At 30.9% G+C, this 27,992-nt stretch overlaps 2 protein-coding genes across 3 annotated transcripts in view; both read right to left on the bottom strand.

Annotated features, from left to right (window-relative positions):
* Positions 1-20,752, bottom strand: part of LOC132730385 (uncharacterized) — a 77,491-nt gene extending 56,739 nt beyond the window's left edge. The window contains exon 1 of one of the 2 annotated variants that reach the window (XM_060716296.1): positions 20,527-20,752. In XM_060716296.1, the coding sequence (XP_060572279.1) occupies positions 20,527-20,638 (112 nt within the window). In that variant the 5' untranslated portion in view covers positions 20,639-20,752. The remainder of the gene's footprint in view (positions 1-20,526) is intronic. The other variant, XM_060716294.1, reaches the window with a different exon arrangement.
* On the bottom strand, positions 14,728-18,947 carry LOC132730387 (uncharacterized). Its single transcript, XM_060716300.1, has 3 exons — positions 18,400-18,947; positions 16,524-16,643; positions 14,728-15,333 (listed from the first exon to the last, which is right to left on the bottom strand). The coding sequence occupies exons 1-3, from the start codon at positions 18,827-18,829 to the stop codon at positions 15,188-15,190; spliced, it is 696 nt and encodes a 231-aa protein (XP_060572283.1). The 5' UTR covers positions 18,830-18,947; the 3' UTR covers positions 14,728-15,187.
* Positions 20,753-27,992: the final 7,240 nt, after the last annotated feature.

The following is a 27,992-nucleotide window of genomic DNA, read 5'->3' on the forward strand; positions in this document are numbered from 1 at the left end:
TTTAAAAGCTGTTTATCATTTTGAACATTTACTTTTAAATACCTCGAAGAAATTTCAAATTAAATGTCGGTATGACAGTCAGTGCCAAAAAATGTTGTTTAAAATAAGTGAGATAAGCAGTGCTAAAAGTCACTACACGTTTCTACAAATATGTTTCAAATATTTTTCATGTAGAATTGTGAGTTCTAAGTTCTATGCTTACCCTGATGAAGATAAATGATAATATATAAATAAGACATGGGTTTGTGGGTAACAGTAAAAATATCATCCCGAGGAAAATACTGTTTCCCGAGGCGTAGCCAAGGGTAACAGTATTTTTACGAGGGATGATATTTTTACTGTTACTCACAAACCCATGTGTTATTTATTTTATTACCCCGAACAAAAATACTGTGATGATCTGAAATTTTCAACTAAATCTAACTGTAACAAAAATAAACCAAGAGTAACAATAACTAAACTGTCCTTACCGTTTAAGTTTTAAGTGTACTGTACTTTAGGCCTACTTGAGAAGTTTTCTTTTTCTTTTATTCTTTAAGCAAGTGATGATATCTACAAATCATAAACACACAATAAGCTAGGTTTTATTTAAAAAAAAAACAAAACACTAACCCATTAACACGGTTATGATCTGTGAAATCTGATCCTTCTGTTTCCAGAATATTCTTAGCATGGTTTATGACAAAATAACGATGATATCCTATGTCTGTCCACCATATCTGTAACGTTTCACTGATTAAAATTGTTAAATAAATAACCCTTTATTGCATGCTTAAATCGTCTGCATGTTCCAGTTTGACACAATTATTTACATTGCAATTACTTCCGTTGAAAACGGATGTTCACTTTTGACTATTCAACAAAAAGATATTTTATACGCGAGAAACACACCAGGGTGCGCACAACTAAATCTTATGGGTGTCATTGTTACTCCTGAGAAGAAAATGATGTCATATCGGGGTTTAACGTCGAAAATAAGAATGAATAGAGAAAAAAATGGCGGCCATTTTATTTCATTTTATTTAGAAAATAGACCACGTGACCAGATTTTATACTGTTACCTATGTAACAGTACAAAATTCATAGTCACGTGGTACACTTGCATTAACAGTAAAAATAACTCCCAGAGGTCTATGGGAAATTAGCATTACGAAAAAAGTGAGGGGTAATAACATAAAATATTCAACGACAACTATATTGTTATATATCAAAACAACCTATCTAAATAAGGGATGTTATCATCAAATCGTTATTTAGTTCTTTCTGTACCTTTTAAATCACATACATGTAGTATGTTTTAAGCTGTTATTTGAGCTGTAAAATTTCAAGAAAAAAACTATGCAAATTTGACTAATGGATTCAATTCCTTGTTTTAAAAGGCAATTCGTTTCTCATAGGCATTGATTGAAGACGTTAAGACACATAATTAAAGTCATTCAAACATGAATATTGCCACTCAATCGCTGTTGACACGTAAGACGTAAATTTACATTTCCATTAAGGAGGATATTTGAGATAAGTGTTTCAATTTATTTCCGAAAGTTTTCAGCTTCAGTAAAGTCGTATAGGATGAATATAAAATTGCATTACACATTTTTATATATGTGTTCGAATTAAACAATTTGTACAGTGATTTTCTAAAAAATATTGACCTGTAAAAAATCAGTTTTTATATTAGATTTAGAATGTTTGTGAAAAAATGTTTTTTTGGTTACTATTTCGTTAAAATAATTTTCGTTTATATACTTTTAATCTTGGTCTAAATCTAAATAGAGTAAAAACATCAAGTAAACCAACAAGTGCAGACCAAGATGAGCCGGCACATACAATGCTTATTATTAGGTCAATACTTACTTTGACATTTTTCTAAGAAGTAATTATAGGTTTCGTCAAGATTAAAAGATCATCTTTAAGTCCATTTTAGATATTTATCTAGTATGGAAAATACAAAGTATGATAATTTGATCATGACATGTTGTGTTCAAATTTTTAAAGTTAACTGATTATTGAATATGTAGAGTAATAATATCATCTGAAAAAAAAGTAAGAGTAAAATATATATGTACCATGGGTATAACATGAATGCAATGAAACAAAATATATTACTTTACATGTATAAACGTCTAGAAAATCAACGTAAATGTATGTCCTGAAGAAATGTTTTTTTCCGTCCTGACAATATGCGACTTTCAAATGTTTTTTTGGGGGTTCAGAAAAACCGGGGTTCCAAAAACCCCTTAAAATGTTTTTTTTAAAATTTTGGGGCAAAAGGGGTTTCAGAAAATTTTCATCATTTTTTTCCCTTCATTTTTTCTTTTTTTAAAAGGTTTTTTTCCCTTTGGGAATTTTGTAAAATTTTCGGGCTAATTTTTTTAAATTATGGGCAAAATAAACTTTTCGGGCAACCTTGTTCTTTAAAATTACTTTCTTTTTTCTTTTTCAAAAAGACTAATTTATTCCCAAATATACATCCCGGGAAATATTGGTTTAAAAAATGAAAAAAATGATGGTCTTTTCTTTATCTTTTTTCCCTTTCATTTTAAGTATCAAATATTTTTCCGTCTTTTAAAGAATTTTTTTCCCAATTTTTGTTTATTGCCCCTTTCTTGTTAGGGAAAAAACGTCTCAAAATGAATATCATAATAATATTTCTCTTTGAATTATTCATTTTATGCAGTCAATATATGAAACAGTTAAAAGTGTTCCCAATTTAAAAATAAACACCCTATTCTATTAATCTAAATTGCTAAAAACATATCAGCTTATCGATTTAGCCTTTTTAAAGTTTATGTTTAGATATTAAGGTCTTGGAATTATTTACAATCAAATATTGTATTAACCGTCATTTATATAAGAAAAAAGAGTTAATTGCATCCAAATTTGTAATGAAACCTGTACTGATGTTTGCAAATTCAGTGTACCAAAAAATTGCGACAATTATGCAAACTTTAAAATGATAATATGGTTCAATATAAATATAACCTGTTTTCTTCAGAATTCATTTATTTCTTTTACTTACGGTTTTTAGTAAACCCAACATTTCAAGTATACCTAGCGTTTTTAATAACAATAGTACGAAATAATATTCAGTTTACTACATTTCACAATGCATAAGAAACCACAAAAAAGGGAAAATAATAACTAAGTAAAAAAAAATATAAAAAAATAAGTATTTGATAATAAAAACACTGAATCATTTATTGAAATTGATGATTTGGATATTTCAGCTGTTGAGGATGGAATTCCTCTAAATAGGGCTAGGAGGCATGGGAAATGTTGCACCCTTCAATATTATACAATTATTGACTAGTGGGCCATTGAATATGATGTGATATTCACCGGCAGATGACATATTGACCGAGGCGATAGCCGAGGTCAATATGACTTTCTGCCGGTGAATATCACATCATATTCAATGGCTCACTAGTCAATAATTGTTTTATTATATGAATAGGCTTAGAAATAAAAAAATCACAAAAAAGTACAACCTTATATATACATGTACAAATTTTGCCTCGTGGAAGCGCGGGAAAAAAGACGCACGTGTTAGGCGTGCAACGACTTTGCGAACGCTGCGCATACAAAAGTAATTCAAGTTTATACTCATCATTGCGTGTGTAGCCTTTAAGTAAAATGGTAATGTATTTATATTTTAATCGAGAAATATGCCATAAAGAACAAAAAGCAACAATTATTTTTTAAGTAACACGCGTATTTAACAGTCTACGGTGTATGATCATTGAATATGAGTCTCAATCTATTTTTAGACTTGGAAAATCCAATTCAGCCAGTGAATATGATACTACACCCAGAAATATGATTTTATAAAAAGTTCTGTTGACTACTGTTTGGACCAATGAGATTGCAGCTATATTTAGATCATATAATAACGTCTATTATAATGACAATACAGCTGCTGAAAAATTGTTGGCTGGTAGATGTATAAACGTTGGATAATCTTTCCTAGACACCTTTTCCGCCATACCTTCAATTTCATCTTATTCTCATTTTACAGAAAAGTTTATCTGACGTCAATATGCCATATTTCTTAATTAAATATTATTTTTATTAGCCATTCACTGCCATTTTCCAGGGTCTGCAAGATGGAACCAAACACATCTTAAGATAAGGAAATATCAAATTCTGGTAAAGGAAACAAATCTCAAGGGTAAAAGTTAATAAAGAAAGGGTAAAAGTAAATAAAGAAAGTTTATGTCTCATAAAGTGCCTTGGTAAGTTTTAATATAAAAGTGAAAATATTTTGATGAAACGAACATCATTATAGCATTTAATTTAGAAATACCATGACAATATAAAGCCGGCATTTAATTTTTATTGCTTTTACATTAAATTTATCTCTCAGTTTGCTCAATAAATTTATGGAAATGTTCCAATTCATATAATTGATAGATATCTGTTGGCTTCATGTCGCACTTTATGACTTGTGTCAGATTCTTTTTAAACCAATAAATTGCGACTGATATTGTGATTTTTTTTGAAATGCCACAGAATGTCCTTAATTATATCAAATGAACAAAAGGAAAATGGGTATATGATAATATTTGAGAGAACGTTTTTTTTGTGTTACAGTCAAATAATTTAAAAAAAAATATTGTAACAAAAAGGCGAACAGGTTAAATTTGAATTTCTTACATAGATCAGCTGGGGGCACTTATAACGTAAAGATAATGTAAGAACAAAGTAAGAAATATACTCAGATATAAATTTAAAATCGTACTTTTAGCTATTTTAGACTGATTTGATTGATAAAAGTTACAGTGCTTATGGATGTTGGGTCATTTTTGACAATTAGAACAATTTGTTTTGAAAACAGAGTGAGCGAATCTGAAATTTTACGACTTTTCTACATCAAATGGAATATAAATCTAGAAAAAAATATTTATAGTCCCTCCCTTTCAAAAAACCTTAATTTAGAAATTCATTTAAACTGAAATGAAAGTGCCAACTGTATAATTATGAACTGAATTGAGTCATCTTTCTTTTACCACTTCTTAGCATAGTTTTTGTTAAATTCGTTGTCAAGGAAATGTGTTTGGATGTTGAAAAATCTTATTAGATTAACCCACAAATCATTAGTGTGATAACCTATAATTAACATTCAAAGACTCTTGATTTCTTTTAGATTTCTGTTATTCTCCCGTACTAGGTGATTTTGCTTCCTATAGTCTATTCTAGTCTAACGTCAAATCAAATATCGGTGGCAATTTTATTTATTTATTAATAAACATATAAGAATAGCTCAGAAGTTTTGACCCCATAATTGAATATATTATATACTTAATTAAAATGACAAGTGCAAAAATACGTTATACCTTATCATTATTAAATATTAATATATTTATTTAACGCTGTCTGCATATCTGTGATGATATTTTGAAAACCAGACAAACAACACAACAATTGAATGACATGCATTCTTACTTGATAATAGCTTTATCTCTTTTTTGAGTATTTCCAAATTAAAACAACAGACGACAAAAATACCTACATTAATGTACACATTAAACAAGGAACAATCAAAGTAATACCTCAATATACTGTATAAATGTAGAAATGGGAAATCATTAAGACTTCTTTGATACTTTGTTACTGCGAAGTCGTAGTGCAATATCTACCTATACATTCCCTTTTGAATCTGCATAACTTGGATTATATATGCATTCAAATTTCCAGAAAGTTTGATACACGCATTTGACTTAATCGCTTGCTGTAAAAATACGACAAGTAACAAATGTCGTTCACAAATAAACATTCCACCTAATCACTAGTCATACGTGAAGAGCAAATTATGCATTTCCACTAAAGAGGATATTAGCTGTTTCATTCATTATGCGAAGCCCCCACAAAACTTTTCAGTCGTTGGAGAATTGTTCAAAAGAGCAATGAATAAGGAATATTATGCAGAAGATTCCCTTGCTGACATTTCAAACAACGTGTTTTAAGATGTCACTAGTTTAACGTATCACTTTATTGTGTCTATAATGTGCTACTAAAAATGTTTTAAAATCTAGATGTCAATGTTTTAAATGATTTTTTGAGTTTTTTTTCCTTACTAGTAAAGAAACAATCGTAAAAGAAAAGGAACAACTGTTGTTGTTGTTGTTTATATGAAAGGCACTATCTTTCCTTTTTCTTGAGAACATACTTCACTGGTCATGAAACACACGAAAATATGTAAATGAAGGCCTAGTGATCACACCTGTTAAATAATCTTCGGTTGTTTCAAAATTCTAATTCAAAACCGATTAAGAGCAATGACTGAATAGTACCTTGCATTTAATATTAACGGACACCTTAAACAGCAAACGTTCAATTTTGTAATATTGAAGGACCTTTCGTTTTGGTCCTTTTAACATTATTCTTTATCGTGTTTCCTGCTTGTTTTAATAATCTTAAATCCTCTGCACTTTTCAAATCCTTTGAATTTAGAGGTTGTTTGTCTATTTTAAGTGTCGGAAAAAAACCTACAATGTAAATGTGTCAATTTAGTTATGAAAGTGACCCCAACCACGAAAAATGACAAGTACACATTTCATTTTGTAACATTTAATTAATATAATTTCATAACATATTAAAATAGTTTTTAAGAAGATGCAGTAGCAAAGATAATGAAAATTATTTGAAATGATATTAACTGTTGCACTTAACGACAATTGCAAGCATTCAACATAAGTGCGTCGGTAGCCTAGATTTATTCATATCCTCAGACAGAAAAAGCCAGCATTGCATTACATTTCTTACTTCATATATATTTCTGAATTTATGTTTTACTACAAACAAATTATTACCATGATCATGAAGAATTAACTTTTATCGATCTGCAGCTGTCTTTTATTTTTCTGTAACTGCTTAGTTTTAAGCAATGGTTCTTGGCTTTTACCATTAGAAAGCAAACATTATTCAAAATGACAATGCTCACTGTCGGTCATGAATAGGCTACAAATTGGATCGAACCTACAATCTTTTCGACTTTGCACTGTTGAGTAATCGCCTGGCCTTCCTACTCCTTTGATATTTTGTTATTGACTTGGGGTAAAATAAATTCTGATTTGATAATAGTGCAAACTAATACATTCTAAAATAAAGAGCGTCAAATCATATTCCCTGGAAAACCAAGATTTTTTCAACAACGAAATCAACGAATTAAATAAGTTTTATCAACGATTTCAGAACATTTGGTTTGCAAATTAAGAATTAAAATCTTTTCTGTAAGAATCTCGCACTTAACACATATCTTATCACTTTCTAAATTAACCTATCACTGTATTACGTGATTAGAATAATTTTACTTTGCTTTAATGGAACGCAAAGGAAATAAAATTGTTGAGAACATGTGAAAGAAGGTGGTCAATCTTATTTACATAATTTAATGAATTTTATTTTCGGACGGAAATGCTTAAACTTAAATGCAATTGAATTGTTTCTTTGAATTTTATCTGTGACAATTAAAAATTCCTTTTATATGTAGAAGCTGGCCGGTTATTCTACACAAGTGCCCGTTCGTGTCTGAAGGGCAAGCGACATCTTCAGTCCACCAGTAAAGCTGAAAAGTCGTCATATGACATATAGTGTGTTGGTGCCAGAAAAAGTCACCGGTTTTAAGACGGCAGGAATATATAGATAATATTATGCATCAATATAAAACAAACACATTCTAGGAAGTTACTCTACATAACAGCAAATTTATAAGAAGCGTCATATTAATGTCTGGTTGTCATTTTTTCATTTCGGTTCTTTATATAAATTATTATTACCTTACAATTATAGGGAATTTATTGTTTTACCCTATTATCATTGACAGTTTTAAAATCTTCAGGGGTGTCTGTTGCTTGAAAAGTTTGATTAAAAAAGAACAAAAAAGAAAATTAGGTTGTCTGTTTTTTTAAAGACGGTTAGATTATCATGTTTAAAAAACAATATGCCCGTTGTTTGATGGAAATACATTTATTTTCTATGTACGTTTTTACTTGCCATATATTATGGCTTTGTTGGGTAACGTTTTGTTAATCTAAAATATAATAAGTGTTTTTCTTTAATATACATTCCATGCTCATAAAGGAAACCTAAAACAAACGCCCTGAAAGCATGCAAAACGAAACATTTAAGAAATAGGGTAGAAACACATATCTTTCTTATCATTTTCATAAATCATCACATGATTGGGTTTGAAAAAATAACCGGGTAAATTTTTTTTGGGGTTACTCACTACAACGCGTTGAGATAACAATAGGAAATAAAACTGTTTTATGAAAAAAATGTAAAAGTAAGATTTCAATGTTTCCGATATTAACTATTTTAAAAAAAGCTGTTTAATTATTATTGATGCTAGAAAATGCATGTTAGCTGGCTTTAATCTAATTTGTAAATCGTAAATGTTTAAAATTACTTTAAAAGTTTATTGTTATTTTTACAGAGAAAAAAACTGTTTTAAGTTTATTGTAATGAATTATATTTTTGAAATAACTGTTATTAATTATATTAAAAAGATTAAGCAAAGATTAAAATGAAATTTGACATCTTTCGAATCTTAAATTAAGATAACAAATGTACTTTTTATTACATGATTAAAGTTTTTAAAATTTTCACGAAAAAAAAAGATTGCGCCAATCGTTTAAGCAGCTTGCCCTCTAGATTCATGCTAATTTCAAAAGAAACATTTTGGGGAAAATGTATTTAAAAGTAAAATATTGTGAAGTTGTAACAAATTAGAATAGGGGCAAACGACCGGCTTTTATAAAAAAAGAGGTTCCCAACCGTATGCAAAAAAACTAACCCTAACTTCGGGGTTTTGGTTACATAATAGAAAATTGGTGATAAATAATGCAAAATAAAGTCAAATTAATCGGGAAATAATATATAAGTAATTGATTTAATCTTGAAATGTGTCTACTTTTTTCTTGGGAATTTTCTAAAAAAAAAATTTTCCTTCAAGCTTTTGATTTTCTAGAAATTATTTTGGCCTCATCTGGAGGCATGCAGCTTTAATCATGCATTTTCTTTTCTGAAAAGGTGACCACCATTCTCGTTCGTCAAAAATGTTATCTGTATGCACATCATTTGTCCTTTTTTTTAAAATAATTATTGTAGCGTTTCATTATTGCTTATGAAGCATTCTTATTCATTCAATATTATGTTTATTTTTTTTATTTAAACTGCCTAATTAATAAAAATATTTATGGAGGGGTTTTACATCTTAAATAGGGACTTTTTGATTTACCTTCTTCTTGCGTTTCATTTTATGTAATTTATTGACGACAGAAATATTAACTTATCATATATACGTAACATGTTTGCGTAAAAAGTTTAAAAAAAACTTAATTTTGAAATATGTATTAAAGATTAATTTATAATTTTAAACACAACAGTACAAGTGTCTCATCAAGTTTAGTTAAAATAGGAATAAAATAAAATGGGAATCCAAAACGGCAAGATTGAAAATGTTGCAGGCTCGGTTTGACTGATCCTGTTCATGGATGGTACTGTTGTAACTAAGGCCCCCACGATTACACGTTTAAACGGATTCGTTTCGATTTTCATTCATAAACGTTTACGATATTTTTTACCGTTTAATCCGAAATGACCATATTGGTCTTTACAAAATATCTTAATTGCCTGAAAATCATGGATTTTATCAATTCTTTGTGGTTTATTCCAAAAGTCAAAAAAACGCGAAAAATTTGGTGTTTACAAAACCCTCCACACAGGGGCATTTACCGTGGCCAAAACTTGCTCGTGACATAATACATTTTTGGTAAAAAAATGGGGATACAATTTGTGCTGACTCAAACGCAGAAAAATGTGTGCTGACTCAATTGTGATGAGCCCTGCACATTCTTTATTTGTTACATGCATTAAAAAAAATAGAAAGCAAGACATAATTTGGCCGACTCAAAATACATGGTGTGTATAGTACATAGAGGTGCCACACCGTTTTAAACGGGTATATCGTTTCGGTTCTTAGCAATCGTGTAAACGTTTACAAAAAATTGTAAACGTGGGAACCTTGCTCACCATATATTTTGGGGTTATAAGCTCTTTCATAGAAGGAAACAGTCTATCTGGCTAACGGAAGGTAGGGATTCTACTTTTGAATCAGCGTATTGTCTGTTTGTATGACTGATAACCGCCGCGGATGTTTCTAAATTCAAAATTTCACCATTACCATGATTAAATGTTGAATTCTGCATAAGCCGGTACCTGGGGGCGTGGACGGTAACTTGCACTTTCCAGTACCGTCCATGAACAGGCTCAATCAACATTTTCAATTTTGTCTTGTTGAGATTTCTTAAGGGATTCTTTATTTCTCTCTTTTTTTGAATAACTCAAACTAAGTTTATGTTGTCATTCATTTTATTGGCCAGAAATGACGGAAGAAAATATATGAAGCATGTCCGTAAGTTAAAGAATGATTACCCGTATCTGCAACAATTTATAAAATTTTAGACTACAAGAACTATACGATAAAACAACGAATGATTTGATAGGATTAAGTCGTGCATTTGAAAGACTCGAGAAGACATGGTCATTGTTCCTTCACTTAAAGTTATGTATCAAACAAGGTTTGTCATTAAGTCAGTTTTTCAATCAAACAAGGGGCAATGACTTGTTGGGACAAATGGCTTAACATGCGGTATTCCAATTACTTGAGCTCCGTAATGAGATACGAATTAATATCTTGGGGGCTACATGTGGTGATGTGGTGACAGCACTGAGGAGGAATATCCATTTAAAATAGTATGAGAATTGGAGAAGAATGAAAGTTTCAGCCTATTCAATTTTCAAACGATTTCAAATAGATATACGTTTCAAACACAGACCTGAATTAAATTGGACAAAGTAGCTATGCAGATTCCATTATGAAAAAACAACACAAGTTCTTTTTTTCTTGATAATGATTTATTAAAAACAGATAAAAGGTTATACAGACAACCATTCGAACATAACAATGCACTAATCAGATATGTTTTTGAAGTTTAAAGTTTTTTTTAATGAAAAAGTAGAAAAATAAAAAAGAGGTGATAAAAACACAATAAATATAGATTCATATGTACATCCATATCACAGGCTATTATTCCCTAAACTTAAAGCAGCATGCCTCAAGATTCATAGTAATTGTTATGATTTCTTTTAAAAAGTGTTGAAAATTAAATCACTCTCAAGTGAACAAGGAATGTAATTTACACATACAATTTACGAATATTATAATAAATAGGTCAGAATGTGCAAAAATAGTGCTTACCGAGTTAGTCATGCAATAGAAATATGATGATGAATACTGCAGTCAGTCATTTATCACACATTACATATAAATTATGAATTGAATCTTGAATATTTTAACTTTTCTTAAAATCTTAGTACTTTTTTCTCAAATTTAATTCTCTTGAAATATCTGGCTGATCTGGAGACAGGCAGTTTTAATTGTGTTATGTAAAAATGCACAACCTTTATTTTTGATATTTTAAATAAATATTAATACTCCAGTATCCTAACGTAATTTTGATTTGAATAACAGTTGATGTGTGTACAAAAAGCATCACCATGTTTCAATGCCCATTACTTTTTGAACAACGCTGAATAAAAATCTTCTTAGAATTATCAATAAATACCATTGCCTTCAGAAACTGGATTCTCTACAATTGCATGAAAATAAACTGACATTTTTGTACTACATGTAGAATTAACTGAAACCTCGTATTGCCTTTGTACAATGTCATCGAAAAAATTTCTATATCACAGTTTTAAGGATATGTGTTAAAGGAATCGTTAAGAAGATAAAGTAAATAAGTAGAAAGAATACATGCAAAATATGACCGCAAACTGATACAATATGTTATGATGTTAAAATTATTATAACTGTTTTCAAAAAACAGCATTCATTCATAATACTCACTCTAGGCCAAAATCTAAAAAGTAAATTAATAAAGATTAAAATATGCATTTGTTGTTGCTGTTGCTGCACTATTGTTGTTAAGATATCGCAGTTTTCCTTTTTTATTTTTTTTGTTCCAAATTAAAAAATACTCATTTTGATTGATAGTATTTTAAAAGATATTTTAATATGTTTGTTTCTGTAATGAGTTATGTTCAACATGGTCGTTTATTTAAATACATGATTACCAACTTTTTTTTGAGTTTCCAAATGCTGAAATAAACAAACAGACCAAAGCGAAAAGAGGGAAAATCAAAGCAAATAAAAACAACAACAACAACAACAGCAGCAGAAGCAGCAGCAGCAGCAGCACCACAAAAACTGTAAAGTTACTGTATAAAAATAAGTACTGTACATATTTCATACACATTTAAAATAATCTAATTACAAATATATCTATTCTTACATGGAGTATATCTTGAATAAAGTTGAAAAAATGGGAATGACTGACATTAAAGTAAAAATGATTTGAAAATATTTAGAATTTAGAATTTTCGTATGTTATGCCAGATATGTTTCTCTTAAATACAACATTTTTATTACTATGCAACAATTACATATTAAGTATGTTAAAGTGAGATTATGCCCATCCATGGGTATATTATGAGTGAACATTTGGTAAGATTTTGCGATAATTTCTTTCAATTTAATAATTTTCTTCGCATGAACGCTGACTAATTCACATGGTCCAAGGAAACCTTTGTATGTACACTATTGACAGTAATTATTCATCGGAATGTACCTGATACGTTCAATTATATATATAAAAGAGTGGGACAGTCCTTTTATATTTTAGGCAGATTTATATCTTATCCTTTTTAGTTAGCATTTTCCAATATAAACTTTTGGTCAATCACAATTTTACAGTCAATCTCTTAAATTTGTAATCAATTCAGCTCGACTTGGCAGTTGACAAATGAGCATAATGTCACTTAAAGTTAAAACTCTAAAGTCTTTAACCACAAATATGAAAAGACAAAAATCCTCTTGCACATTTAGAACTGGTTTAACGACGATTATTCAGTTATTATTGAAATACTATTGTAAGAGACAGGTGGTTATTCAACTAGCTACAGATCCCATAACGGAGGTATTCAAATAAACTTGAAAACTTGGATATTTTGATTGCAGTAGTAAATGGTTGATAAAACAACATTTCAAAAGTTATAAGATATTTACCTACAAAATAATTAAAAATAACACATCCGATACAAACGTATAAAAAAATCAGGGCTGAGAATCAGAACTGCTTCGTATACAAACGCCGCCATCTTTGAATAAAAAGGGCATATTTTGTTTATTATTTTTTTTGTTGGACGATAGATCTATATGTATTAACACGCTCCAGAATTTTATGAGGTTCTGTAGATACGACGCAGTTCATATTGATGGATCTATCCTTTTTTTTCTTTAAATAAATTATATACTCGTTTCAGAGTTGCCATAAACTTCAATCATATAAAAGAGCTTAAAAACCCAATCATATGATACGAAATGATACAACGCAATTGATAATAAAATATGATATGCATGTACTGCGAATGTTTCTGAGATGTTTGCCTCTATTGTAAATAAAATCTTGAAAAAATCTTGCCAATCTTCATATAATCAATCACTTAATTGTCAACGAGAAATAAGTAAAGGTAACAACAATATCATTGTTCCCACTATAAGAATAATAACAGCACAGTTCTCTCATGTTATAGCTAAAATGGTGAGAATGAATGTTTCATATATTTTTATATGCCCGAAAGGGCATATTATGTTATACCCCCTGGCATCCGTCTGTCTGTCTGTCCGTCTGTCCGTACGTCCGTCCGTTAGCAATTTGGTTTCCGGAGCATAATTTAAGTTCCATTTGGCCCACAATGTTCAAACTTCATAGGATGATTGTCCATATTGGGTAAAAGACCCCTATTGATTTTGTTGTCAAAAGGTCAAAGGTCAAGGTCACTATCACCTTGATACTGAAAACAGTTTCCGGAGCATAACTTAAGTTCCATTTGGCCCACAATGTTCAAACTACATAGGATGATTGTCCATATTGGGTAGAAGACCCCTATTGATTTTGGGGTCAAAAGGTCAAAGGTCAAGGTCACTTTTACCTTGATACTGAAAACAGTTTCCGGAGCTCAATTTAAGTTCCATTTGGCCAACAATGTTCAAACTTCATTGGATGATTGTCAATATTGGGTAGAAGACCCCTATTGATTTTGGGGTCACAAGGCCAAAGGTCAAAATCACTTTATCTTAATACTGAAAACAGTTTCTAGAGCATAATAAAAGTTCCAATTGGCCCACAATATTCAAACTTCCTAGGATGATTGCCCATATAAGGTAGAAGATTCTTATTGAATTTAGGGTCATAAGGTCAAAGGTTAAGGTCATTATTAATAACTTAAGAATTAATCAACCCACAGCTATAAAATTTTATAGCATGAACAGCTAATTCCCATGTCTTACAAATGCTTCATCCTTAATTAACACAAAAAAAAAAAAACAAAAAAAAAAAAAAAAAAAAAACTTTCGGGCATATAATGCTCCGCCTAGCGGTGCTCTTGGTTGTTTATTGTCATGTCATATAGGTAAATATTCTGTCGTTAATAATTTGCATGTAAATGAATTGTAAACAGAAACAGCTACTTTTATTAAGTTAGACAGGGTATTGATCATTCCAGTAAAGTTTTGATGAAATTGCACCAGTAGTTTCTGAGGTATAGTCCAGACAAACTTCCGAGTAGCTGGCAACAAAAACAAACACCAAAAAAAAAAAACCACATTTCTTATTCAATGGCAATAACTCAGCCAAAAAACATTCAAGCGAAAAACCCATGTAATATGCGCAAATACTTGATCTACCAATCAATCCTGTAACGTTTCAATGGTATAAGAGGAGTAGTCCGGACACACTTTAAAAAATAAAAGAAGATTAAAGGGCCATAACTCCGACAAAATTTATTGAACCGGAAAATGCTGACGATATGCACAACTAGACTTGGTTCTGATAATTCTTGTCAAGTTTGGATAAAATTGCGCCAGTGGTTTATGAGGAGTAGTCCGGACAAGTTATTTGACCGACGGACAGATGGACAGACAGGAGAAGTGATCCCTGTATGTCGCCACTACTCCGTAGAGGTGACACAAAAAAGACACAAATATTTACACAAAATAGTTATTATGTTCTGAAAAGCATTTGCATATATTAGATAAAAGTATTAAAGCAGCACGTCTCTCGATTTATACTACTGTCTTGTTCCAAACTGCTGCCACTTTATTTATATAACCAATAATACCGACGACAATAGCAAAATGGCCCTTACTCATGCAAGACATCGCCGAGGATTTTACGTTACACTTGCTTTCATCCTTGGTTTGGCGAAAATCTGAAGAAATAACGAAGGATAATAAAAAATAGTAATTTTGTATGTGTTTTTCCCACTCCCTGCCCATAAATAATCTCACTTTAAACGAAAATCGTTTTCAGAAGAGTGACACTCGGGGTTGCACTGAACATAAGGTTTTGTCACCAAAATATATCAAAATGTTCATTAACACAAAACCACTTGCTCCCCTCACTGCCCTGGGTTTGCAACCCGCTAGGTACTTTGGCTTATTTCTGTAAGAAAGTTCTCCAGCTAGCTTATGGAACGAAGGTGTCGGTTCGCGTTCCAACATTTAAGCTGAAAGTTCTTTCAGTTATCATGACCTTTGAAACCGAAAGTAACATAAAATAATCGACACACATTTTACATAAACATTTTGCTAAGAGTCTCTTTACATCCAAACTGTTTGCATGAAATGATGATATCAAATAGCTTGGTTTGGGTTGTACCGGCAACATTTTACAATGGGGTATAATTCAGTAAAAAGTTATGAGATTTTATATTCAATGACATACCATTTTTAATAAATTATTTCATAAACCTTTTGTTTCTTATCAATACTATCATTAAATTCAGTCACACACAATTGAAAACTTAAGCATGTGTTGCTTTGTTGGTGTTTTCTTTTGAATAGTCAAACTACAATCAATTATGTTAGTTATTTATTGAAAAACTGTTGTTATGGACAGTTTTGTATTTATGCTTTTTTTGAAATCTTAGTTTTCGTATTCGAAGCTATTATATTCTATGTAATCTAATATCATACTACAGGCAATTTTAAAAGATCAATCTTTCTTTATCGACAGTCACTCATAAAGGTAACTTAGTACAGATGATTGTAAGTTGAGATCTGCTTTGTTTCAACGCTTTGATAAACTGTAAGGGAAGATAAATGGTCAATATTTAATGATAATTGATAGAGATTTTTAAAAAATTACGAATTAAAACATAGTGATTAAATTTAGGAGGGCGGCATGACCGAGTGGTTAAAGCGTCATACTAGTTATCTAAGGATTTCTGATCGTGTCTGGGGCTAGCCGTTGTTTCCTTACGCAAGAAACTTTACATTCTTTGCTTAGTACTGGTTGGTTCCAGGAACGGAGTCAAGAGTCTTTCAATAAGGTTTTAGCAGTTTCCAACACAATCGAACTAAAATAAATTTGTATTAACTAAAAAATAAAGAAACTTACACGGACAAGATTGACAACAAAATGGCGGATCTTCAGACGGTTGTCTAGAGCAGATGTGTGTACATGTTTTACATTCATTTCCGGTCCAGTACATGTAGTTGTTGCACGTCAGGTTTGAGTCTGTTAAAAATAAGAATAGGTAGTTCTATAGTCTGTTAGATATAAGAATAGGTAGTTATATCTACGAATTAGAGGGAACTGTATAAAAGGGGAAGCAATTAATTCGTTAACTTACTATGATTGTTAGAACTATATAGAGGATATTTGTTTGTTTGTATGTAAGATTCATCGAGTGAGCTTTAAAAACAGTCTTCTTACAAGTGGCGTAGCCACGAGTGAGAATACTGTTTTTAAAGTTCACGAGATGAAATAAAATTACATCTTACACAACAAACGAACAAATTTCCTTTTTATGTTATGCTTAAAAACAAGTTTATATGAAATTTTTAATATTAAAATCTGTTTTCCCCACTGGTAGCCTCATTTAGTCGAATTTCTCATAAATGTCTTTGGCTGAAAAATAAGTTCGACAATCAACGTTTAATGGTGATGATATTATTCATTTTTATTCGAATAATATGAATTATCGCTTGTTTTAATAATAAAAACAAACAATTACAGAAGGAGGAAAAGTCAAACCATCCATCCTTATTTTTCTGTTACTTACTGCGAATTCTTATTAGACCTGGTTCTGTGAAATGTAAGCGGTCGCCATTTTTAAAAGTTGTGTATTTCACGGGAGGAAAATAATTGAGTTTGATTCAGAGGGATATCATTTGGATTTGTTAGTCATACATATTTTTAGAAGAAAGAAAACTTATTTGAGGATTGTTACAGACAAGAAATAAGTGTTGACAGATGTATAAACATTAAAAAAGCGGCTAAGAAATTAGACTTTTTGAAAGGTTGCCTTACGAACGCTGGGTTGTCATTGCTTTTCAAGATATTAGGCAGGTTTTGCTCGTAAGATACTTAAATATGCCCAAATGTAATCAAGAGCAGTTTTGCATGTGGAAGGAATTGTATTTTTCAGACTGTAAAAATGAAACGAAAATTAGAGACGATATTTAGTGATTGGTTACTTGAATGAATTGAATAAAGTTTTCTTCTTTTTATTAGTTTTGAAATTTCAGTTTTTTTTTATCAAATTCAGCTTTGCTTTTCTCTAAACAGCCTTGTGAGAATTGTCAACAATAACAAGATCGAGGTATCACATGGGGAAACTTTTAAAAAAGAAGTCTCATCATTGAAAAGTGTGAAATTATATTTTGATAATTTTCACATTGAAATTATCAAATATAATTTTCACGGATGAATCAGTGATCCACTGAAAAGCATAAAACAAATAATTGTTATATATCATGACAAAGAAGGGGTCATTATTTCCCTAATATCGCTCACCTGATTAAAGAGGCTCTTAATGACAAGGAAAAGGTAATAGTGTTCACTATGAATGAAAAGCAAATATAATGTCTTAACTTAAACTGTTATCACAAAGTTATATTTGCATCTGAAAAAGTGCACATGTAAACAAGGTTTATACACATTTAGACTGTGCGATCTAGTTTTTAACCCCAGATGGATTACCATTATTCGATTGTGAGCTAGAAATCATCTAATGAACTTTTCTAACATATTTTAAGGATATTTGAGATGAAAAGCTCTGGAGGTTGTTTTTTTTGACATAGAAAACCACAAAACCTAAAGTTTTTTTTCCATATATTGACTAGGTGAACTAGTGTTTTAACCCAGATGACTCATATTGTAACTTGTGCTAGAAATCAACGAAACAACCTTTCTGACAAATTTCTAATATATTTGGGCTGAAAATATTTTATTTAGAATTCTGTGAATAAAGAAACAAATATAAGATTACCTTGACATGATAAGCGAAAAAACGACTCTATGTCAGCATCAAGTCCATTGTTGAGGTTTAGAAAGTGGTTTTTATCTGTGGCAAGACAATACCACAATTTAGACGGACTTTGCGTCCCATAATAAACAATAAATGTTTTCATTGTCTTTATTCCTTCAATTAGTGTTTCTTCATCATCCACTTTTGTTTCATCATTTACCACAAGAAACAACTCTGTTGCAGCATTTGTGTGTCCACTTTGATAGACTGATAGAGAATTGATCAAACTCGTTGCTGAAATTACATCATCCGTCCCTTTGGGAAAATCGTGGATGATCTTGGTCCATTTTAACATGTTTTCTTTATTTTTGACACCTTCTATTAGAGTCAGTATTGACGTATGGTTTAACGTGTCTACACGGATGTTACTACCATCATGAGTATTGTTCATGATCTTATAAATGTAATGTTTTTGCACATCAACATCATCACTTTCGATTCTATCCCAGAACAGATACGCGATGACAGGCAAACATTTTTGGTCATTATTATGTCTTTGTAATCCTGCAAAATAAAAATTTAATGATTCATTGCAAGTAGAGAACCGCACACACACGCAAGCGCGCACACGCACATATACACACACGTGCACACGCGCACTTCGACCTTTCTTTGAATATTTCGAAGTAACAGTTAACATAGTATACAATCATTTTTATTTTCCATTTCAACATATTTAGTGACTTGTTTACAATAATCACCGTTTCCATTTCTCAAAAAGTAATCCAAATGAACTTTTTACTAACTCTTACCGCCCATATTGAAACTTAATTGTAATTTAAGTACAAGAAGATATGGAAAAGACAGCATCCTCTCAGAAAGCTAAACATCTTCTTAATTAATGCAGAATTCAGATATAAATAAAAAAAAATAAGTAAATAAATAAATAGCCTATAAACAATTCTACATACGGTAAGACTTTTGGTATCCCATTACATTATTGCCAGATAAAAATTACATGTAGTTATCTTACGATTGTATTCGTTTAAAGTCAATATAATTTACCGCATCGCTTTAAACAATTAAAGCTGCATTTTGTAAAAATAAAACCCCCAAAAACAACAACAAAAACAACAAAAAACTTATTCATATATGTTCAATTAGTAAGATTCATTTAGAGTGAAATAATATTTACAGTTTCCCATTATTTGACTAAGCAACAAAGATTTTTGCATATGAACGTTGACCTACAAATGATATAGTGACAAGCCGAAAACGGATTTTAGTAAAGGCTTACTAAGGTGCATATATTGATTTGAGATTTAGCAAATAATACATGAAAACTGTAATTTGTTTATAGTCCTGGATAGTTATATAAGGATATTTTTTTCAGCAGTTAATCACGAGAAGGGCACGGCACAGTGTGAATGAAATTGACAAATGTAAATAAACATGTGTATGCGAACCTTATTATAGATAAAGTTATTAATAGACTTGAGTTTTTGGAAAAACCGTGTGGTTGAAAAACTGCTCAAATGGCTTTTTTCTTGTTCCAATCAAATGATTCATTTGGTCGAAATTTATGAGCCGTGTCACGACAAAACCAACATAATGGCTTTGCGATCAGCATGGATCCAGACCAGCCTGCGCATCCGCCCATCCGCGCATCCTGATCAGGATCCATGCTGTTCGCTTACCAACTCTATTTCAAGTAGAGAAACTGATAACGAACAGCATTGATCCTGATCAGACTGCGCGGATGCGCAGGCTGGTCTGGATCCATATTGGTCGCAAAGCCATTATGTTGGTTTTGTCGTGACACGGCTCTTATGTCTTTTGTTTATTTATTGTACATAATATTTAAACATGTCACATTAAACGTTTCAAATAAATATATTCTAAACATAAAATGCTTTATTTATGTACATACGTATAATTAAAGTTAATTAAGTGCTTCTTTTATTGATTACATTTTCTATATAAAATACGACTATTATGTTTTAAACCGCCTACACTAATCTCTTTCATTATTTTCATATACACTTTTCCTCGATAAGAATAATGCTTTTCTTTAATTTACTTTACTAAAGTTAATGGCAAAATTAATAAGACAAATAATTAGATTCGTCACTGTAAATGTTTACCAACCTCTGACAAAATACGGCAGGAAATATAACACAAAAACACTAAAAATGAAACGATTCACACCAACTCTCATAATTATTAGTCTCTTATTTAGCTGATCATATACATTTATCATCCAGATTTTTTTAATCCTTTTTAGTTATATTATAAACACATGAAATATAATCCTTAATCAATATCTTCAAATCTGATGTGTGTTGCGCAATTCTCACCTATCATTAAATAAACACAATTTTGATTACAAAGAATTGTGCCTGTTAGGATTTTATTACTATATATAGTAAAGTCCTGCTAATGTACTTCTAAAAATAGCTGTTTGCATCTATCCGGTATTTCGGTCTAAACTAAACATGAAATGATAATTTATTTATACGAGTTGTTATCTAAATCTATTAAAAACATCGGGTAAAATTAAACCAAGATTTATCTATAGATCATATAAAAGTAAACAATAAGTTGTTCATATAAGTATTATTATGGTTGTAGAAATCGAAAGTACAAAATGTCTATCTCTTGACATAAACTCGGATTTGGTTATAATTGTACATCATCGGACATTTTTTGTTATTGAATATGATTTTCAGACATATTTTCAGTTATATCATTTTAGACTTTACATTCCTATATATAAATGATCAAAGATTGCACTACATCTTAAACCACTTTCAAGTCTCCCACGCAGTGATATCTCCCCTTACTGGCCGTAGCGGGGGTTGTCAAGTCCAATAGCCGAGTTGTTCCTATTGTTTTTGGGGAGGCTATGCCGACCCAATGTTAATAACCATCTGTCAAATCTTACTGCCCCGGTAATCAGGTCAAAAAATAGTACCTTGATTTTTTCTAAGCTGACTGATCACTCATCACAGACATTTACAATATGAAAATATTTTCATTCCTTAATTTCATATCAGATAATAATTCTCTGAAAAATTCTTGATTTTTGTTTGTTATTTTTTCAAAATCACTACTCCGTGACGTCATACTGCCGCGGTAATCAGGTTTAGGCATACGTACGTCTGTAATAAATAGTTCTGGTATGAAAACCCTTCTACATAATAATTTTATCAATAATTTTTTAACAAAAAGCATAAATGAAAATTTATAAGTAAATGCTTTTATTAGGTGGCAAATATTCTTTATTATTTTTGATAACAATTTTCCAATTACTACGCAGCGACCAACTGTTTATGACGGGTCATTAACTAGAACGTTGCAACACCGTACGTAGTCTCAATATCATGCATGTTCTTTTGTTGATATAAACCATTAATAGTCCTTAATATTTTTTAAAGACAAATAATGGTAAATTGTCGCTTACATCAGAGACATGGATCGTGCTTGCGTGATAACTAAGGAAAACTAACTTATTAGTACACCCTAGGAGGCTGTACGCGGAAAACGCTCATAAACCGCCATATCATATAGCTGTAAAGTGAACAGTTAAATGACAGAAATATGTGGTCAAATATGTTTTAACAAGGAAATAATTATTTCAGAGAAAGACGCAAAGATCAGTCTTCAATCAAATGAATGATCCCGTATTGTGTAATTAGAAAGTTTATTCAATTCTAGGGCAACGCATCATAATTTGCTAGTCCATGTGTAATAAAATTCAAATTTTCAATACAGATTATGAGATACATAAAAAAAATAAAAAAATAAGAGGCTTAAAAAACAACAACAAAAAACGCATATATATATATATACGAATGACTTACAGTTTAGCATCGGGAATTCATCAACATATCTTACGAAACTTTAATTTGAAAACGATATTTGCGGGCGCTGAAGTGATTAATGTTTATTTGAATAAATCAAATAAAAAAATTTATATGTTTATGTTCTAAAAATAATCGGCGGCATAAGAGGAATTTCGTATTCATTTTACAACACTTGAAAAAATACAACAGAAAATGTGTTGTTGTTTTTTGTTTTGTTTTCAACAAAAGTGTGTGTGTTTTAAGTTTATTTATACTCGGGGCCGGAATAACCATATGTCCGAGATTATAGAATCGAGGACGTCTTTTTCAAGCCGAATCTTCCTGGTAGCCCATTCTTCGTTCGTTGGTGGTAAAGGAGACGAAAATACTGGCAAGGCATCAACTTCCTGACTGACGACAACAAAAACGGCATTCATTAGCGCCAAACCTCCAGAGTAAGTCACGAAAGGACAACCAATCACCTCTGGTACTTGAGATGACTTGACCTTGACCTGCCGTGTGCATTCTCCGCGACGTGCACGCCTCTGGAGGGATTTGGAGAAGTTTCAACAAAAAACTTCCAAAACACGCTATTTATAAATTATAACACCATTCATAGCACTGACGCTTCGATGTTCTCATCTATTTGCGGGAAATGGTCGACAGGGAAAACCCTACGTAATAACCGCACACCCTGTTAACAATAGATTTTCCGCAGTTATATTTCAAGCTAGTGAGGTTTAAAAAATACATGTAGAATCTATCTATTAACTACCAAAGTTGGTTGAGTGTTGGCGGTAAAAAAAGAAGATATAACTTCCTGATCAATTTTCACTTAGGTTGATTCAACTTTGAATAAGCTTTGCAGATATGTATTTTTTCAAGAAATATTTAGTTTTAATAAATATCCGAAGCCGTAAAATTAAGCGACGAGTAATGAAATGGGAATAATTTTCTGAAACGTGATTTTTATTCCAGATTTGCTTCGGAAGAAAACATCTTTCTGTCCGTAGAGCATGGATATTAATACTCATCACAAGACAGTATCTTATTGATCTCAATTATGGTACATGACATGTAAATATGTATAATTTTTATGTTCAATAAAAATGTTGCATAACTTGCAGTTGTTATTATCATTCAATGATATTAAAATGACATTAAGTATTTATGATGAACAGTCCTAGAATATTTTGATAAGGAACAGTCAGTTGTAAAATGTTATTGTTATCTTATAATGAACAGTCGTCATACTTTCTGGTATGTCATTTATTATTGACAGTTTAGGTTTTTCAAAATTTGCAGGATTAGCAGTCCGACTGTAGACCTCAATGAAATGTTCTGGAATATTAACAAAATGAATAGTCAACCATATTAACCATATATATGAATGGTTGAACACAACAGTATGGATAAATGACACAATGTGCATATCTTCTTATTTTGGTAATAATTGAAATAACAGCACATTTTAAGCGAAAAGAAAAGAAACTATAAGTCTGAAACATTCTGTCATAGCCTCCCCATCAGTACATTCAGTGCTTTGATTGGACAACGTAAAGCAAAATCCATTACTTCCTTACATCTTTGATTCCTGCTTCCCTTTTTGTGAACTCTCTCCAAAGATTTCCTTATAAAGTAAGTTGATGACATAAAGATATAGAAATATTCATCGGGACTATTTTTTTTTATAATTTTGCGCATTGCAAACTTGCCTATAGTGACGACATTTGTTTGTTACAGTCTAAGAAAAAGTATGCACGGAATTTTATAAACAACCTTTGGAAATAAAAAAAATCAAGTACTGATTTTGGATGAGAGCCAAGTTACTCAGTTAAAAGAGTAAGGGATCATTTCAATGGTATGATAATGTTATGATATAAACATTAACGCAATGTATCTCTAAACGCAAAAATACCACATTATTGTAAACAAAATAAGTATACCAATTTTCATTCTTGTTTATCATTTTGTATTTTCTGATCGCAAGATCAGTAAATACATAGCTAACATCCACGGTCTAACACAAAATTTCCTCACAGACCTAACAACGCAAAGTAGTTCTCACTCAAAACTGCTTAAAAACCAGCAATTTAAAAGAAAGAATACTTTTTAATGTAGGCATTGAACGAATTACAGTGCATTAAAAGTTTACATTAGTCAATAGAAATATGAGGTTACAATCACAATTTTCGCGGATGAATATCATTTTTACCCAATGAAAAATGTTCGACTATTTCCGTAAAGCTTAATCAATGAAAATGCTATTTTTAGCTATGTCGATTACCGAATACTCCAGAGCGTAGTACACAAATAAATCTGACTGTCGAGTAATGGAATATATACATGTCGGACTGTTTTGGCGAGAAGATTTTCGCTAAATTATTTTCATCAGTGTTTAACAACAGGTTTATCGTGAACAAAATACCTCGAAATTAATAAGGATTACAAACACGAAATGAAAATTCTCAATTTTAGAATTACAATATATTTGTTTTTATTCACGCTACATACGTATTACTTCACTGTGGTGCAGAGGGTAGCGCGCTCGTTTAGGGTGTGAGAGGCCTAAGGTTAAAATCCTTGTCGAGGCAAAAAAAATTTTTGAAGTGTCTTTTTTAAGGAAGTTGCCACGATATGCAAGGATAAAGTGTGGCTGTAATAAAAAATGCAAAATGATTTTTGATGCAACTCTAAGCATGCAAAATTCCATATGTATCAATCACAAACTGTTAAACGCAGTCGCTGCGTAAGATGAATAATATTATATAAAAATAAACTTATACAGGAAAGATCAGAAAATACCACAGAGCATGCAGACCTTTGATTTATAAATCTACTTGCATTAATGCTTATTTACAAATCAACTGCTCCAACCTAAGTTCGAGTCTATATTATTAGTATTTTGGAGCGGAATGCTTAAATGTTGCAAATAAATACATATTTGATTTACAGGACATTCGTTTCATTAAACAATGTTGCTGTTATTTTTGTTGTTTTTATAATCATTATATTGTGCCCTCTTTACAGTTTTCTTCATTAGAGCTTAGCAAAACCACATCGATTAAATAAATTACTTAAGTTAAAAGAAGTCATCATATAATGGACCATACCGGTATTCATGACAAATGATAAGGTGACAACCAGGTGACAATCAGGTGACAGATTAAGAATAGCAGAAAATGGTTTTCAGTAAAAGTTAAAAATATACAGCGTTATGAATTACTTTATTTGGTTTTAGTTTACAATGCGTGGGAAGCGATTTGTGTTTATAGTTCCTGTTAGTAGTATAAAGATAATTTGCCTCATAAGATAGGTACCGCACAGGGTGAATGCAAATTTAAACAAAACATTTGTATTAGCAACTCACTATAGATGGAACTATTAATATACTTTTTTTTGGGAAACCGATATGGTAGTTCCTTGTTAATTAAAATATTGCACAAATTACATTTTGTTCTTAACTTTACTAATTGTTCCAATCAAACAGATCGTAAATAAAATGACCGAAACATTCCACATTTCTATAAACTTATTCCGATACTTTTAACCAAAACAAAAAGTTTTATAGATAAACTAAACAGATAATTATCTGTTTTTCTGTTGTCTTAATGTCCAAAGTATTTTTGAAAGATAGATACTTATTCGTTATTTATCTATCTAACAGAAATAAATATCTAGTTAGTCTGAAAAATATCTGTTATTTATCGTGTTAACATGAAAACTAACTAGTTCGTAAGATAGTTAACGTGATAATTATTTTTTTAACTGTTGGCAGAAATATGCCACCATATGTTTTAGATCCTTCGACAACAACAACAACAACAACAACAACAACAACAACAACAACAACATCATCAACAACAGCATGTAAAAACAACAGAAACATATATAGGTATAGTCAATAAAGGATTAAAGATAATTAATTATTTGTGACATGATATAGAACATTATAATCGCTATCGCATTATACACGCCCGTTTAACTCACAACGAGCGGTAAAAATGTTGTGAGCAACTTCCGTTCCTCGTTGTGAGCACCCATCTAGGACGTGTAAAGCAAAACAGGGTATATCTTCGTTTCTATGAAGACTTACAGATAATAATTTACGCTGAAGTCTTGTGGGCATCTGTTTTAGGTTAGAATGCATATCTTTACATGTACATACTCGGAAAACACATCGCAAGCTAACTTCATTCCGATATTTGTACATAAATGTCTGTAATCTTCAAAAATTATGAAAAACTCACCTTGTTTATCGTGTCACACGTCCACAACGAGGAACGGAAGTTGCTCCGATGGACATTTTACACTCGTTGTGAGTTAAACATGCGTGTTTATACATTATTGATTAACCAAAAAAAAAAAAAAAAAAACAAAAACAACAAAACAAAAACAACAAAACTTAATGCATATTGTCGTGTCTAACTTATACGTTACTTAAAGTACATGTATGTAAATACATTGCCAAAAACACGCATACTTCTTACACCACCGTAAACGCCGCTATAGTAACAGCTGTTAAACTTGTTTGCGCTCATGCTGTTGAAGACATATTTTACAAACAAACCGGAGATGAATTATGTGAACGAACTGGAGTATTTGTGTAACAATGCAGCACATCGTGAATCCGTGAACGTGAATTCATGAAGTTTAAATCGTGAATTCATGAAGTTAAAATTGTAAAATTCGTTAATTCCGTATGTTGAAAACGTGAATTCGCGAATCCCCTATGATAAAATCAGGGATTCTTGAAGTTGAAACGCCCCACCTGTCTAAAGTCATATGTGTTTCTCCGGTTCACAGCAATTACACAAGCACAATATGTTTTACATTCTTTATACACTTTATTAATTCGGCTGCATATATGTTTTTTTTTTTATAAAACGCATGATTTATTGCGGAATCACATAATTTATTTTGCGAGTCGTCAATATAAAAATGCATGTACATAAAACATTCATGTACTTCGATACCTATTTTAAATTTCTTGTCTTGTTGCAAAACATTTCTATTTACAATTTCTTCAAATGGGAAGATAAATCTGTCTGAAGTTATATTGGTAAGAAGACTAAAAAAATTTTATCCCTAATATTTGTTAATTAAAAAGGGCTGTTTTTCATTGATAAAAAGCATCGGTGTAAGAGCTATTTAAATTGCATTACCATTAAACATCTAATTTTAAATCTATTTTTACCATAAAGATAAAAAATTCCTCTTTTTTCTTTTTAAATTACGTTGCATATTATTTGGAATACAGCTGACCATCCTTCGCAGCCATTTACGCGCTTTTAACCGATAGTTGTACAAGATAATGTTGGAAAAATAATTATACGGGGGCAAATGCTATGATTATAAATAATTAGGATAAATTTAAAAACAAAAAAACGTAAGGAACTTCCACTCGATGTTCCCAAAAAACCCAATCTTTTAAATAGATTTTTAAAAATTAGATCGCATACAACGTTAATTAAAACTTGGGGCGATGATCCAACCTTTGGGCCCCGTCAGATTAACTGAAGAAAATTAAAAATATCCTTAAAAATCCAAAAATACATTTTTCAAACATTCTTTACTAATTTTCAAAAAAAAAATAATCAAAGCACTGAATGTACTGATGGGTAGGCATGACAAAATTTTTAACTTTTAAATTTCTTTTCTTTTTTGCTTAAAATGTGCTTTTTTTCAATTTTACCAAAAAAAAAGAAAATATGCATATTTCGCTATTTATCCTTTCTTGGTGTTTTACCATTTTTATATTTTTATGGG

This window comes from Ruditapes philippinarum, unplaced genomic scaffold (genome assembly GCF_026571515.1).
Source record: "Ruditapes philippinarum isolate M1 unplaced genomic scaffold, ASM2657151v2 ctg2248_1_1_1_1, whole genome shotgun sequence".
In the NCBI taxonomy this organism is placed as follows: Eukaryota; Metazoa; Mollusca; class Bivalvia; order Venerida; family Veneridae; genus Ruditapes; species Ruditapes philippinarum.

What these genes read in the sequence shown, in the direction of transcription:
- LOC132730387 (XM_060716300.1), bottom strand. Translation starts at nt 18,829, where the DNA reads ATGAACAATACTCATGATGGTAGTAACATCCGTGTAGACACGTTAAAC. An exon ending in TTTTCGCTTATCATGTCAAG is followed by an intron (nt 16,644 to 18,399) that starts GTAATCTTATAT and finishes TATTTTTAACAG; the next exon opens with ACTCAAACCTGACGTGCAAC. An exon ending in TTGTTGTCAATCTTGTCCGT is followed by an intron (nt 15,334 to 16,523) that starts GTAAGTTTCTTT and finishes TTATTTCTTCAG; the next exon opens with ATTTTCGCCAAACCAAGGAT.